Source organism: Hordeum vulgare, chromosome 7H (genome assembly GCF_904849725.1).
Source record: "Hordeum vulgare subsp. vulgare chromosome 7H, MorexV3_pseudomolecules_assembly, whole genome shotgun sequence".
Lineage (NCBI taxonomy): Eukaryota > Viridiplantae > Streptophyta > Magnoliopsida > Poales > Poaceae > Hordeum > Hordeum vulgare.
The window spans coordinates 70,296,371-70,312,801 of NC_058524.1; the positions used below are offsets into that span (position 1 = coordinate 70,296,371).

At 42.2% G+C, this 16,431-nt stretch overlaps 1 protein-coding gene across 1 annotated transcript; it reads left to right on the top strand.

Moving 5' to 3' along the window:
- The first annotated feature begins 1,092 nt into the window (after positions 1 to 1,092).
- Positions 1,093 to 4,308, top strand: LOC123407607. Its single transcript, XM_045100772.1, has 2 exons — positions 1,093 to 1,402; positions 3,631 to 4,308. The coding sequence occupies exons 1-2, from the start codon at positions 1,197 to 1,199 to the stop codon at positions 4,091 to 4,093; spliced, it is 669 nt and encodes a 222-aa protein (XP_044956707.1). The 5' UTR covers positions 1,093 to 1,196; the 3' UTR covers positions 4,094 to 4,308.
- Positions 4,309 to 16,431: the final 12,123 nt, after the last annotated feature.

The window sequence follows — 16,431 nt, forward strand, 5'->3', positions numbered from 1 at the left end:
TTTAGCCGAGTACATGTTCGACCACCTCCATTAAGTGTCTAAGGAAATAGTTGGCTCCCATACATGTTATGGCATATTGTAGTCATAACTTCATGTCATGATGACATGTTGATGCTTGTTTAGAAATATCAAATACAACACGTAAATTTACATGCACTTCACAACACAAACACACTCACACGACATCTACTCGGTCCAGTTTTTAGTGGAGAGGAGTACAAATTCAACCATCTCACGTAACTATATATAAGTGATACTTGACTCTCAAACATATTACCATCAAAATTTCATGGCATCATATGTTAGTGTTTGTTTTCAGAAACATCAGATACACCAGCTAGATTGACAATTGACATACACAACACGATGCAAACGCACTCACACGACGTCTACTTGGTTTGGCTTTTAGTGAAGTGTAGGTTCAACCACCTCACTTAATATCTAAGCCACAATTGACTCTCAAACATGTGCTTCGCGTTACAACCATAACTTCATGGCATCACGATATGTTAATGTTTGTTTTCAAAAACATCACATACAACGTAGATTTACACGCGCATAACGACACATACCTCACACAACGTTTACTATGTTTGGCATTTAGCGGAGTACATGTTCGATCATCTTCATTAAACATCTACTACCCCTGTTAGCGTAATAACAAGTCTTATATTTTCATACATTGAGAGCAAGCAATACCCGACTTTCGAATTCTCAAGTATTACAACATAACTTCTTAAAATCCAAGATAACTTATCCTTTTATGGGCAATGGCTCATATGAGATAGCAAGATCCGATACGAGGAGGAACCAACACTCTAATGAACAGTGATTCATGGTCTTCCCTCTTTGCAAACGATGCAAATAAAGAGGAGAGATTTGTAGTGGCAAGAAGGAAGTAATATATGTTCATCAAATATAGACGGTCCTGATCGTGACCCACCAGATCGGACGGACGGGTGGGGAGGCGTGGAAAGCAGCGTCCAGCGTGCCAGCCAAACCTGCCTTCCAACTTACAAACCCGGGCCCACGCGTCATCCGGACAAAAGCCGAGCGACCAAACCCCCACTCTCCCCCGACGCCTGCTGCAAAGGCCAGCACAAGAACCACGCGCCACCGGCCCGCACGGGGCCCCGGCTTCCGCCCGCCACCGCCCTCTCCTCCTCTGCTCGCCGTGGACGCGGGTGGGGAGAGCAATGCCGATCGCGCTGGAGAGCGGCGCCCTGTTCGGCCGCGGGGTGCCGGCGGCGTGCGGCGGCTCCTCCTCGGCCGGGCGGGGCAGCAGCAGCCAGGCGGCGGCGGCGCACCTCGAGGAGTCGGAGGAGAGCGAGGGGGAGGTGCAGAGCTCGCTCAGAGGCCCCTTCGACACCATGGACGCGCTCCAGGAAGCCCTGCCCCGCAGGTCAGCGTCAGCCCCCCAATCCTCCCGCAAAGGCTGCGCCTTCATCGGCCTTCTAGGCTTATTTTGGGGATCCGTTCATGTGTGGATCGTTTGGAAACTATTGCGTGGGGATTTTTTACGATTCCTTTGATGCTATGGAGCAGTGCAGGGTGCGTCGTTCAGGTGGAATCTGATTGAGTAGAGTACAGTGGAATTTTGTGGGGGAAGTAGTTGTGTCAGGCCGGATCGAACATGGTTTTCATACTGGGGTGGTGGTTCTGGTACGAAGTATGTGGATTTCCTGGGTTATCAGTGCCTTCTTAGGCCCATGAGGTGGGGTATTTGGTATGCACTGTTATATGAGAGCACGATACTCCAATGCTCATGTCTTTTCAGGAAGTTCAGTTCCAAGAGAGAAACCTTCTGAGCTTAACAGTTTGTTTTAGGAAGTTCAGTAATTCACCGATTTCGTTGGCGGAAGGGTTGTGCAATGTGATCATCCCTGACCTACCGACCGTGTTTGGCAATGGAGGATCTTTAAGAAATACAGTATTCTATTATTGGTAGTTTCTGGTGCCAAACAGACAATGCAGTTGGGGAGCTTGACATTTTGGTCCGGTGCGAGGAACTTGCAGTTGTAAAAGCAGTTTATTAGTAGCTTTGATCCATGATGGAGTCACGCTTTAGATTGGGGCTTTTTGGTTGCCCTCTGTTTCACAGGCTTCGGGCTTGTAGCATCAGGAAGCATGCTTTTAGTCAAGATTTCTGTTTCGGTTGTTAGTTTTGTCCCCTGCTCTTTAAATTCATGCTCTGGTTTTCTTTGCATTGACCTAGAGGATACCTGATGCCATGCATAATAACTAAGATTCTACTGTATATTGCTATATATGCCAAACAGTGCAAAACTTCATTTTAGTTGTGATTTCCTAAATCTGACACTGGAATGTGTAACCGTTAGCTCCAACTTTCAACGCTAGTTTGTTCTGGCTGAATGAAAATAGTAACCAGCAATAAGCAATCATTAAAGCACTGCAGTGCTCTTTTAAGTATAGTTCTACGAGGTAATCATGTGGAGAAGATATAAGTACGTTGTTTATACATAGATAGGGAAAAAATTCCGAACTAAAGTCAGCATGTCTAGATATGCAAAATGTCAAATTTGTTTCCAAACAGAACGCAAATGTTTGACGCCGCAGCTGCACATGATCGTGCTAGCTAGAGCAATTCGTTATTGTCTTATGTTTGTTTTCCTTGAAGCTATTTGTTCATGAACCTTACTTCGGTTTTCTATCTTTAATGTGTAAATCTACAGTTCTAGCTGTCCTTTTCAGTAGTGTTTTTTCACGATATCTTCTTTTCTCATGTTTAAGGAAATATATACATTACCTTTTTCTAGTTCAATCGACCTTAAGAGAACATGAAGAACCAAGTTTGCAGGGAATTTTTGTATCCACAACCAGAACTGAAATGCTCATGGTATACATTTTAATTCACTAGTCATTGTTCAATATCATTGGTATTATCCACATTAAGCTAAGTTACTATTTATTCCAATCATATTGAGCTTACTTATAGATTTCAAGGATATATGCATGTCGTTTTTCTTTTCGCAGGAGTAACCCCTTTGTTTGCTAGGGTGCCTTCTTTGTTGTTTATAGCTGTTTGTCTGTTCTCATGTTAAGATTGGCTTGAGTTATTCTTATTAAATTATAAGGAGTCGGGTAAATTCACTTTTTGTAGGGAGACAGTACGAGTATCCTACTGCATCTAGTAAAAAATATGTACAAGAAAAGGGAATAAAAGATTATACAAGGTGCAACCAATCAGCTAGATGAGAAGAATATATTTTTCTTTACCTGTTGGATAACCATGGCAACTTCATGCTTGAATTCTTCGTTCCAGCCAATAATGTACTATGTCATCGCGGAAGATTTTCTTCTCTTGTAGTCCATATGCACACATAACGAATGGCGCATTAAGAGACCGTTCCCTATGAACAGTAACTGACATCCCTGAAGGACTATTGATATTTGATATTGTGATGTCCACAGTGGTATTTCTTCTCAACTATTGATACTTGTCTGCCTGGTGTCCTCAAGTTTTTTTTTCCTATTTCTGTCAGTTGCTTGGAACTTGTTATTTCTTCTCGGTATTTGCTAGTAGCAGACCCTAGACTATTTACTTGTCTCACACAGAGAATTCATCTTACATATTATAGGGTGACATATTTTAATTTCATTTAATTATAGGAGAGAGACGTCAAAAATCTACAATACCAAGTCCAGTTCTTTGGCAATTGCTGGGGATGTTGTGCTCTCATCACAGTCTACAAAAGGCCTTGCTAATCCTGAAAACCCATCCCCTAAGAAGCGCAAGGGTCCTCTTCCATTCGGCATCGACCAGAGTGGGTCGCAGAGCAAAGAGCTGAGCCCTGTTGGGGATATCAACAACAGCCCAGCAAAGTGCAGGACGCCATCGTCCCCAGCTGCTACAAGCAGTTCTCCATGCAAGACCAGGAGCGAAGATGAGCATGGGTGCCGTAACGACATGCCTTGCCATAGCCCACAGAGAAAAATCAGTGACATGAGTGTCTTTTCTTCTCCACCTGTTGCCCTTCAAACTCAACTCATCTCAGTTTCAACGGTTGGTCAGCAAGATGTAGGGGAGTCGACTAATGTGGTGTCTCCTAGAGAAAAGCGCAGGAAGAATTAGCAACAGGGTGTATCAGCATTATCATCGGTCAACCACCGGTGTCCATTTTAGACTGCGGAATCTAGTGGCTAGTTGGTGGTATCCATATTCGGTACAATGCTTTGATTACAATGTTCAGTGGTGGTTTTGTATAGTGCTAGCCTGCTGGTATTCTTCCTTTTAATACATAATTATAGAAATTATTATGGAATTGAGAAAGTGACGCTTTTATCTTATAGGCCATGAGTTCTTTGACCATTGATCAATTATTAGAAGGATTAGGCGTGTGTTGCTGCACAGTTGGTGTTCTTGTGTTTTTACAAAATAAATTAGCCTATTTGTTTTTAAAATATAGGTGTATCAGATTTTTAAAAAGTAAAAGCTCTTCAAGTTTGACCAAATTTGTAGAGAACTATATTAATATTCATAATATGAAGTTGTGATCATTAAATTCATCATGAAATAAATTTTCATATTTTATTTATTTTGTATTATGGATGTTGATATTTTTTACTCCGAACTTAGTCAAAGTTAAATATATTTGACTTTTTAAGAAAAAAATACACCTTATATCTTGGAACCGATGGAGAATTTGATTTGGCTAGTGTGAGAGGCTATGGCCTATGTTTTTATTTTATTTATAAAGCGGTGTTTTGATGGGCCTTTTGTGATGTGATTCTGCGTTATGTGCTAATCAACAGATATCTACTTCGGAAAAAAAAATAAGTCACTGTCTACATGTACTATATTGGTGTTACAATACTATATTTCTAGGTGGCAAGGGGTGCACGGAATTGATGTATTATTATAAGTCAGTTGTTACCGATTAATTTTAAAAACCGTTGACCAAATCGAAATCATGAATCCAATCCCAAATTGAATACCTCAATCGAATCAAAAAACTTCAAAATTAAGGTGCATAGTGAATTAAAATAATTGAATAGAAGAGCTTTTTGAGAAATTGTTGACCCGATCAAAATTAATTAAAGACCTCAAGTGAATGTGGGCTCTTCAATCCTACAGAGAATAGTGATATAGTATACTTTTCATATGTTGCGCATTTACATGTTTTGCTTCATGCACGGACGGCCATTAATCACTGTTTTGTTTTGCGCAGTTTGATTTTATTTTTTAAAGACAAAATTATGACACGGATGACCAAAGACCAAAGGAATTCAGGTTCACCTATAGCTCAACTGAAGATGTTGTATGTTTCATCAGGGACAGCTGAAGATGAGATATTGGAGGAAACCAAATCTTGTGCCACTATAGGTGAAGATTTGGTTCCATCCAAATCTCACATTCAGCTTGCAAGGTTAGGCTCTTGAGACAGGTTTAGGTGTCCATCCAACTAGCGCTTTGTTGTAGCTAACACTCAGTGTCTGACATATGAACATAAGATATTGGAGGAAACCAAATCTTGCCACACCCGGCAGTAAGATTTGGTCCCATCCAACACTCAAATTCATCTGCCAAAATTCTCCAAGTTGCGACGGCCAGACAGCTTTGAAAGGTAAGATGGTGTAGAAAACTGAACTCATGAAGAAATAAATGTCTGGGGACATGGAAGAAGAGTTCAGTTTCCTACTACAACTCTTACTTGCAGAGCTAGCTGATAAAATCATATGCTTTGACATGAACTATTTGAGGCTTACGGCTGGCCCTTTTATAGGCATTTCAGATCACTACATCGAGTTCCTGCTCTGATCCATTCTTTCATTCTCCAGCACGAGCTGTGCGTGCTCTGGAAACGATTCCTTAAAAGCGGTTCTGCTTTCCAACAAACTCTGACCGGGATTGTCGATCCTTTGCTCTGCTCTTGCATTTCACATACTTTTACGCCATGCAAAACAGATATACGTGTTGAAATATTGTGAGGCAAAGTCTGCGGTAGCATTATTTCGTCCCAAATTACACATGTCGCTCAAAAGAAACTGAACTTTTTAGATATTTTCGAGTGTATTTTTGTGAGACCTTTTGCAAAGTTAAAAGTCTTGCTGAACCGAGTGCAAGGTGAAATAAGTGACGGTCTACCTGATGCAATTTGAAATTCACTTGCTATGCTATTTAGTGCTCTTTTTCCTCCCATGTAGTTCAAAAGCTGACACTCAGCTAAGAGCAGTAATTAGTATTGTAGAAGTAACAATAGTTAACATTTGATTAGCACTAATCCTCTATAATACTAAGCTCCCTAGTTTTAAAAAGCCTTCAATTGGAATATGGGTCACCCGATTTTGACGGGATCAACAATTTCTCAAAGCTCCCTCATTCAATTCCTTTATATTATACATTATGCTTTCTAATTAATAAGGCCTCATAATTAATTTGGTCTTCAACTTAGAACCGGGTCAATAATTTCTCAAAGAGCTCTATCACTCAATTCTTTTAGTTCTGCATCTTGCCTAATTTTGAAGCTCTTTCATTTAGTTGAGGTATTCATTTTGGGTTCGGTTTACGAATTTGACCGGGCCAATGACTTTTCAAATCAAACATCATTAGTCGGCCTATAAAAACATATTAATCCCATTTATCCTTCCACCACCTAGAAAAAAAGAAAACAACCATATGATATTATAGCACCAATATAGTGCATACATGCATCGACGCGGAAATTTCTCTATATGAATATACATTGGCTAGCAGATAACACATGTTATGCTATATATGAAAGCCCCATCAAATCACCGCATTATAAATAAAAATAAACAAAGTTCATCATCTTGCTCATCCGCCAAACTAAAAATTCCATAAGTTCCAAAATATAAAGGGAAACGTTTTCAGCCAGAGCGTCGGTCGAAACGTTTACGACGGACCCATCAGTGACGTCAGATCCCACTTAATCGTGCGGTCCCTGCCTTATCTTCTTCCTCCTTCCAGCAACGTGCACCCCTCACCCGAGATTCGCATCTTTCTCATCTCCTTCCCGCTAGATCGGAAGCCATGGCCATGGGCGACCGCCCCTCGCGCCTGTCACCAGCCCATGCGAGCTCGCCGTCGCCGGCGCCGCCGCCTAGCCTATGTTTCTAGGAGAGCTACAAGGACGGTCCGGTGGAGCTGCATGGTCACCACGGGCACCACGGTCATCATCATTTTTGTTACAATCGGTGTTCAAATTTGCTACAACCAGTATCCATATTTGCTACTACTGGTGTCGAAATTTGCTACATCATACATGGCATCGTGATTTTTTGCTACAACCCGTGTTTCATTTTGCTACAATCGACGACATGGCGAGCTCCATCCCCTCTCTCAACTTCTTTATAGCCAGCGAAGTTGTGTCCATGGCCGAAGGCGTATTTTTGCTACATGCTTCAAGCGACATCAAACTTTGCTACAAACGGCTCCGCATTTTGCTAACACCGGTGTCGCATTTTGCTACATCGCACATGCCGTTGCGATTTTTGCTACAACCGGTGTTTCGTTTTGCTACAACCGATGACATGGCAAGCTACATCCCCTCTCTCAACTGCTCCATGGCAAGCTTCAAGGCTCGCGGAGAGCTCGTCCAGGGCGGGGGGGGGGGGGGGGGGGGGAGGGGCGACGAGTACCGGCGGCGGCGAGGACCGGCGACCGACGAGAATCACACAGGGCACAAGCGGGGCAACCCGCCAAGCTGATGAGCTGCTCCGGCGACGAACATGGACGGGCCGACGCGGGGGCGGGAGGCTTATTTGTTTTTCCTCGTGCGTGGTTGGGTGGGGTGAGGTTGCAACATTTGTTGCAACGTTTTGCTTCAATGCCTTCAGCCAGCTCGCGTGCAGATCTGACGAACATGGATGGTTGCATCCGACGGCCTGGGCCTGGGCCTGACCGGCCGAACTGTTGCGCCAGTCCGCTGACGTAGATCGCTCCCCAAATATAAAGGGTGTTAGTTTTTTGGAAAAACAAATTTCTTTGACTTTGACTAAGTTGAGAGCAAAAGATATCAACATCCACAATATTAAATGAAAAGTATGAAAATTCGTTTCATGATGAATCTATCATACCGATTTGATAGTGTGGATTTTGATATATTTCTCTAAAATTTGTTCAAAGATAAATAGTTTTCAAAAAAGTTATATCCCTTACATTTTAAAACAGAGTGTTTTTTTAAGAAACCGAACAACACCAACCATGCAGCAAAGTGTGCCCAACCCTTCTAGTAATTGATTAATCCTCAAACTTTTCGGCTTTCTTGGTGTTAGCAGTTAGAATGCTAATAATTATGATAAGCCACTAAATCTAATTGAGCTTGCGTTTGGCGTTGCCGTTCGCCAACAAGCTTTTGCCTGTATACTGTTTAACTAAGGTAAACACTTAGTATCCATAGTCTGGAACGATTCCAATCGTCAGACCCATCTACTCCCGTCGATCCAGAAGAATCCCGACGCTCCAGATTCATCTGCGATTTAGAAACTAAAACCGTATCCCCTAAATCCCGCGCGTAATCCACTCCAATTAACGCCCCACAACCGCCCGTGTCTGCCCCCTTCCCTGTTTCCCCACCTCGCCATTGCCGACTCCAGCGCCATCCCGTCCACCGCCACCAACCAAGCCGTTGACCCCGTTGCCCCCACCGGCCACGAACGCCACCCTCACCTTCCACCGGACCGTCCGCCGGAGCGTCCTCGCAGGCACAACCTCGCGCCCGTGCTCTGCCCCCTCCTCTGTTTGCCACCCCACCTTCGTTGCATGCAGCGGCATCTCCTCCACCACCAGCAGCCACCGCCGTTGCCCCTACAGCCCACCGACCCCGCTGCCCCCACCGGCCATCGACGCGACCCTCACAGTCCACCGAAGCCTACTGTCACATCCAGCCCACCCCCCGTGCTCGACCCGCCACGCACCACCAGCTCGCCCCACATCGGATCTAACACCCCGCCGGCGGCGAACGGATCAGTCATCCCATCCGCAACATCGCCAAGGCGTACATCCCGTCGATTTGAATCTGTCGCATTACATCGGCCGCCACTTGCTGGAGCTCCCCATCCCAGTTCGTAGGTAAACTGTATTGTTGTGTGTTGTCCCAGATTTGGGATTTTTTTCTCATATTTTCCAATGAAATCTGATGTCTAATTCATCCAGTAGACTAAATGTTTCATATGTTCATTCGTGGACTAGCATTTGTTTTTGAATATTTTCATATGTGGCACCCGTGCTTCCTATCTATGCAAATGTTCTCAAATACATCCCAATAAGCTTCCTGTGTCACATGTACACGAACACTTGGCGGCAAATTTGTTATCTATTCCCTTTTTAAAAATTCCTTGCTTCCATTATAGAGAAAAATTGAACCATGTTGCATCTTAAAATGCATCAAACATAGATGCTTCTGCAGTGGCCACTTTCTGATTCGATCGTATTAAAAACTGCTTTCAAAACAATGCCACCAGGGAAAACATCCACTCAATGGAAGCAACTTACTAATGCCTGCGTCATGCGCCGTATTCATCGTGTGCCCATTTTTTGTGCTCCTGACCATAAACAATGCATTTAGTTTTTTGTACTGGATTTTGCTGCCGTGCCTAATACAGCATACAAATATGCTAACCCATCACATCACTCTTTTTCTCACGTGACAATCAACAATGACTAAAAAAGATAAAGAGTCGCTCATGCTCCAGAGTCGATATGCAGCTGGCCGGTTACATGATATCGTGTTAGGTCTCGCCCCAGCAAGGAAAAACCTCATTCGTACCAAAAATGGGGCAATCTCCTGGATGTTAGCAAATTCTCAGCCCCCGAGGGACTCCTAGAATGGATCATTGACAGGATTGACCCGAAGCTTGGTGAATTTCGGAACCCACGAAACAATACCAGCATTCTATTCACTCCAGAAATGGTTGAAAAGGTCCTCGGACTTCCTCATGGGACTAGGCCTGTTGTTGTCATAAGCAAGCATGAAGAATCCCCTCACCGAGAATTCTACAAGCCAGATTATGATCATGGTAGAAGGGCGCCCATTCACTATGCTGCAACTATTCTAGAAAAAGAAGCTGATCTAGATGACGAGACCTTTTTAGGACCTTCTTCCTAGTAGCATTGGCTACTCATTTGACACCAGGAACTGGAAACATGGTGCCTTTGGAGTATTTAGGCAGCCTTGAAGTTGCATCCGAGGTTTGCGAGTACGCATGGGGAGATCAAATTCTCAAAGATGTCATGACTGAGATCGATACATTCCAAAATAAGAAGAAGAAAGCACTATTAGATGGAGCTTTCAAAAAAATTTGGGTTGGCAGCTGCCTACCCTTGGTTGCGGTATACACATAGCCTACGCACTTTTTATACCTCATCTTTTATGTAGTTATTATTTATTTTATTCACATTTTTTGATCCTACCTTTTTATTTTCAGATTATATACATGGACCATCTGGACTTTCCTGAATCATCTATTTCGACGCATCACATAAATTACTCACTCCCTAGAGCATCCCACGTAACAGATGAGGACTTCAAATTTGTCATGCTACATGATAAAAGCAGATTGACCCTCAACGCACATATTTATGGTGCGCGACCGGTAAGGCCATACAAAATTTCTTGCCTTATATTCCAATGCGATACTAATTCATTAAGATAGATGCCAATCTTTTCCAATATGACGCTCCCCGTTTCTGCATGTACATCTCCATATAAGAATTTGTAATCTTCAAGTGTGCTAAAATGCTGCATTTTTTTTTAGTTCCGTGCACCCGAAAGCACACCATATGCCATCCAATGGTCAAACTACGATGACCAACCTGCTACACATCCATATATACAACAAACAGAAAACAATTGTACCAACCATCCATCACAGGTACCCACTGCTATTGTGCTTATTTGTAACAGAGCTTTTATGTACAGCTTTTACTCATCTGGTATTCTAAATTTTTATATAGACTGAAGAAAATCAGGACATGCATCACGAGGCCCCTAAATTTCCTATCAAGCATCCGGAGGTACAACGATATCAAATTAGTTTCTGAAAACCTACTAGTTCTATACTCCAATGCATGTTTATACCATCTTTTCTTAAGGTTTTCATTGTGTAACTTACATGCTTCCCTCTAACTCGAAGAAACATGAACATGACAAAAAAATTCTATACATCAAACCCATGCTTCCACCATAATAAATAAATGTCTTCATGTTGTAATATACATGCTTCCAGAGTAAATGTCTTCATGCTGTAATATACTTGCTTCCAGAGTAAATTCTATACATCAAACTCATGCTTCCACTATAATAAAATAATGTCTTCATGATGTAATATGCATGCTTCCAGAGTAACAACTTCCAGAGTAAATGTCTTCCTGTTGTAATATACTTGCTTCCAGAGTAAATTCTATACATCAAACCCATGCTTCCACCATAATAAAAAATGTATTCATGTTGTCATATAAATGCTTCCAGAGTAATATCTTCCAGAGTAAATTTCATCATGTTGTAATACACATTCTTCCAGAGTAATTTCTATACATCAAACCCATGCTTCCACCTTAATAAAAAATGTCTTCCTGCTGTACTATACATGCTTCCAAAATTATTTTACATGCACAATCATGTTCTCCAATCATTCACCATTTCACATGCTCCATGCTTTCGTGCAGGAACTACCGGCCTTCTTACTACAAATTATTGAAAGACACAAAGCAAAATGGGCACAGGATATATCAAAAGCTACATCGAGACTTTCTAAACTGCACGCCAAGTGCATGGAAGAGTTTGCACAAGATGTTTTAGCGGCCACAAAAGATAATGCTCCAGATCCAACAAATTATTCTTCACCTCATTGGGTACTCCAGGACACACATACCGAAAAACCACAGCCACCTGGTCCAAAAGAAACTCCCGACACCAGGTTTTGGAAGGAAGCAACTGCATATGCCGATGAGGTGGAGAAAAGTGTTACAAAAAATTCTCAGAATAATCAGGATGTAGCTTCAACATCCGCTCCTGGTGCGAACCAAGTTTGCACCGAACCACGTCCCTCATCACATCAAGACCAACCTGCCGACGCTGTTACAACGCCTCCTGTCACGAAGCATTCCACCAGCGATGAAGAAACATTGCGGAGGGTCCTTGATTCTTACGAAGATCCGAGTTTCAGTCTTCTACCCCCCGGTCAGACTTGGACCCAAGCTTTCGCCGAACCACCTCCATCAACACATGAAGGTGAAATTGTGGACGCTTCTATAGCTGCAGTACAAACCACAGCTGCAGGTACGTGCATCACATACCATATTACAATCTCATTTCGGTTTCACTTATTTTTTTCAATAAAATCACTTGCACATATATCTGCTCGTGCAGGACCTACAACCATGGCAACAGTGGAAGCAAACCTGGCACACATTAGTCACGAATCATCCCCAATACATGCACCAACACCAACATCCCCCACACAACTCACACAGGTGCACCTTCTTACACTTTCTCAAAAATGCATCCGCTAACCCCTTTTCGCAGCTTCCATTTAAACGCGAAGACACGTGTCCAACACTTTACATGCGTCTACTTAGGATAACACATCCGAAGGACCAAACATGAGCCATAATGTCAATGAGGTACGGTTCCACCCTTTTCCAACTCACTCACACTCCTACTACAAAATTCAGTCTACACCATTAACGATAAAATATTTGTACAACCTATCATCCATCCAGGGGGGTCAACCCACCACCGGAGATGTCCTTCACACCATTGGCACACAAACTCAAGAGAAGAAGAATAGGAAGAAGAGAGCTTGTCTTCGGAAAACTGAGGACACAAGACTGAAGAAAATCAAGGTTACAAGCTCTTCGATAGAACTGTACAACAAGTACATCACCGCCAGATGTTTAAGGCCTCCCAAAAAAACTGATAAAAGGTTACATCTCACAACTTTTTCATTCTATCACATCCGTGCACTCGCACCTTTTATTGAGTTTATGATTCACCTGCAAGCAACTCATGCTTCCTTGGTTGCCTAGTAATGTGTTTATACTTACAAAAAATGCTTCATCTGATTACGTTTGTTCGCAATCACCCTTGTATTAGGCCACCTTTCATCGATTACGGTGGGTACCATATATCATATGAACACTTCCGTGACGCACTCAAGCCACGCGGATGGGTTGACACCCATACAATGGAGCTCTACATTCGCCAGTTCAACCTTCAACAAACAATGGAAGCATGCAGCTCTGCCCTTCCTACCAAATACGCCTTCTCACAGTCCTTGACGGTAACAACCTTCGCAACACATCTCTTCGGTTTTCCATCTTCACTTATTTTAATATTCTTTACATTGTATTTCATAACTTTCATCAGGCAAAACTAAGCGTGCCCGAGGATAAATTCGTTGCAACCAATTGCCTTCGTGAATTCAACAATGCCTACCAAGATGGCTCGCTCAAGTCAAAGGATATGGTACACTTCTCACGCCATAAAACACTGTGCTCATCACTTTATATCAATTTTTCCAAACTTCCAATTTGCAACGTATCATGTACTGACGCACAAGACATCGTTTAAATTTACAATCTATGACCACCTGGAAACAAATTCATACCCGTCATACCCATAATATTTTGCAGCTTTACTTCGCCATTCCCCACAAACAACATTGGATACTATGTTGCATCAACCTTCTTTACAAACAGATCAACATATTCGATTCAGACAAGAAGCTGCAAAATGATGAAGTGTACGAGTTGTCAAACAATCTGGTGAGCACTCTCCTAAACTAACAGTAACTAATTGTTGTGTGATGTTTTTCTGGTGATGCGTTGATTACATTTTGCATCCCTTTATTTTTAGGTTACCAACTTTACGACACTGGCCGTGCATGCCAAAGCATTCACAAAGTTGGATTCATGAAGTTCACGTGCTTCAACCCCCCTGATTGCCCCCAACAGAAAACGCAGTAAGTTTATACAATCTTTTCACCTCAAGTCGGTGATGAAGAAAATTCACACTACGTATGATGCTCTCTTCTATACTTTTGCCAGCTACGATTGTGGAATATTCACAATGCTCTTCATGAAGCAATGGGATGGGAAGAACATGGCCAACTTTTCCAAGGTATTACCCTCCTAAACCAAGCAGCTACTCATGTGTTAATTCAATGCTTCTATCATCACTGTTATAAGTTTCCATCAATCATATTTGTTTTTGGCATGCAACCAATTCTGCCTTTTTTCAGTGCACCCATCTACAAAAGTGCATTCTTCATTGTTCTAACCACTCACCCGACTTCTACCGCAGGATACATACGACCATCAGGCGATTATCACCGAACTAATCATAACTTCGAAGCTCAACAACCAAGATCCAACCTGGGTACTGAAGACCAACTAAGGAACCGTCTTAGTCGCGATCAAACAAATAATATTCCTCGTAGAGAATCACACCGACGAGCATTCAACAGAATAAACGATCGCGCTTGTGCAAACTATGTGCTTCCAAGTTTCTTTTTTACTTCCAGCTAGTTGTTTTATTACACAATTCAACTTCGTTACCAACTGGTGCTCATATTTTTGTGTCCTTTATCTGGTACTATTTTGTACTCAATCATGAGTTTTCAAGCTGGAAGTAACAGAGCATTGTTTTTTCGCTTCATGATGTTGTTTGTCATCTACATACTACCAACATTGAAAACAAAGTGTTCGTTACTTTTCACTACGAAGGAATAATACACTGTTTGTTTCCACTACAATCTATGCTTGCTTCTTGCAAACATTACTCACCTGAAACATACATTCTTGCATGAATTACCAGAACAATCTTTACAAAATTTGTGAAGCGGAATGCTACATATTACTTTGCATTGTCAAACAAAAATTCACATTGATCATAGTTTCCACCAAAACAAAACCTTGATTTATCCTCAATCAAAATCCCCGTACATAAACATGACTACGCTTGCTTCTTGCAAACTTCACTCACCTGAAACATATATATTTACATGAATTCTGCAGCCACCCTACATGAAGTCTGCTTCATGAAATCGGTGTGCTTCCAGCGTGTCGTTAACATACTTTCACAACTTCAAATATCAGAACTATATTCACAAAAATTGTGAAGCAGAAGTCTACATATTATTTTGCATTGCCAAAGTAAATTCAAGTTCATCATAGTTTCCACCAAACAAAACTTAGACTTAACCACAATCAAATCCTTATCACTTACAACCCATAAATGTCTAAATTATTTTACTCAATCTCAGCAACTTATTACACCACATCACAGTACGCGGTAACCTTCGGAAAAAAATTATTTACAGTGTCAACTCCGTCTCTTGCCTAAGCTTTTCAGCTTCAACCTTCTGTCTGTGTCTCTCAAGCGCGAGATACGGGCAATTCCTCTTGTCGTGCCAATCCTCCTTACAATAAGAACACACACCCTTCTTCTTTGCTTTTTGTTGTGCCTTCTCCTGCCTCAGCTCCACCAGTGGTTTCCTCCTTTTCTCTTTATCTTTTGGTCTACCTTTTTTGGCAGATTTTGGCGGATTCTTCACATTTCTGCTTCCTACTACTTCAACATTAACACGTGCTGGTGGGTCTGGGTCTGGCAAACCACCTGACAACCTCCACTTCCAGACCAGCTTGCTTAGCTGAACCACTCCACCAGCAACAATCTTGTATGTCTCCGGACCAAAACATGCATCCGAAGCAAGTGTACACATCTGGCTGCACAGGTCATTGTACCTGAGAGTATTTGTTTCCGGAACCTCTGAACCAACATTTCTGCTTCTTGCAGGTCTAATTGTTGCTTCCTCAGACCATCTATACATCATGTATTGCTCAGGTATTTCTTGCACATTATTATGCACCATTACCTTTAGAATGTGTGACACAAGATCCCATTCATGTGGAATCTGTTGCATGAGCACTCATACGGCCTGTCAACTGGGTCGATAACAACCACACGTATTTTACTTGAATCAGAATCGCAACATCGTAGCTCAAACTTAAACCGATTACCTTCAACCGGATTAATCATCAATGTTGTTGTCTCCTCCATCATTTCCTTAAACTTTCCAAAGGCAGTCCTGGTATAAAACTTTGATGCTTGCTCCTCTATCTTGTACCTAGCGGAAAAAAATACATCCGTTCTCAACAGGAATACAGAAGCATGATAACATCATATAAGAAGCAAACTTTTCCTCCACATGTTGCAGATTATATCAACATTTTTTCCACATTTAGTATAATTGTACGTTTCATACCTTGACCACAACGGAGCAACTATAGCCTCGCCAAGGAAACCAGCATTGTCCTCCCGGTCAAGCCTAGTTTCCTGTATGTACTCCGAGTGTTGAGTATACACCAGGCAAGGCAAATGTTGTGGCAGATGCATTGAGCAGGAAGGCATATTGCAACAGTCTGATTCTGCAACCTCTCCAGCCGGG

Bases quoted from the DNA above. Each gene is read 5' to 3' on its own strand.
- LOC123407607 (XM_045100772.1), top strand. From the start codon at position 1,197: ATGCCGATCGCGCTGGAGAGCGGCGCCCTGTTCGGCCGCGGGGTGCCG. The intron at 1,403-3,630 runs GTCAGCGTCAGC...ATTTAATTATAG, and splicing joins CAGGAAGCCCTGCCCCGCAG to GAGAGAGACGTCAAAAATCT.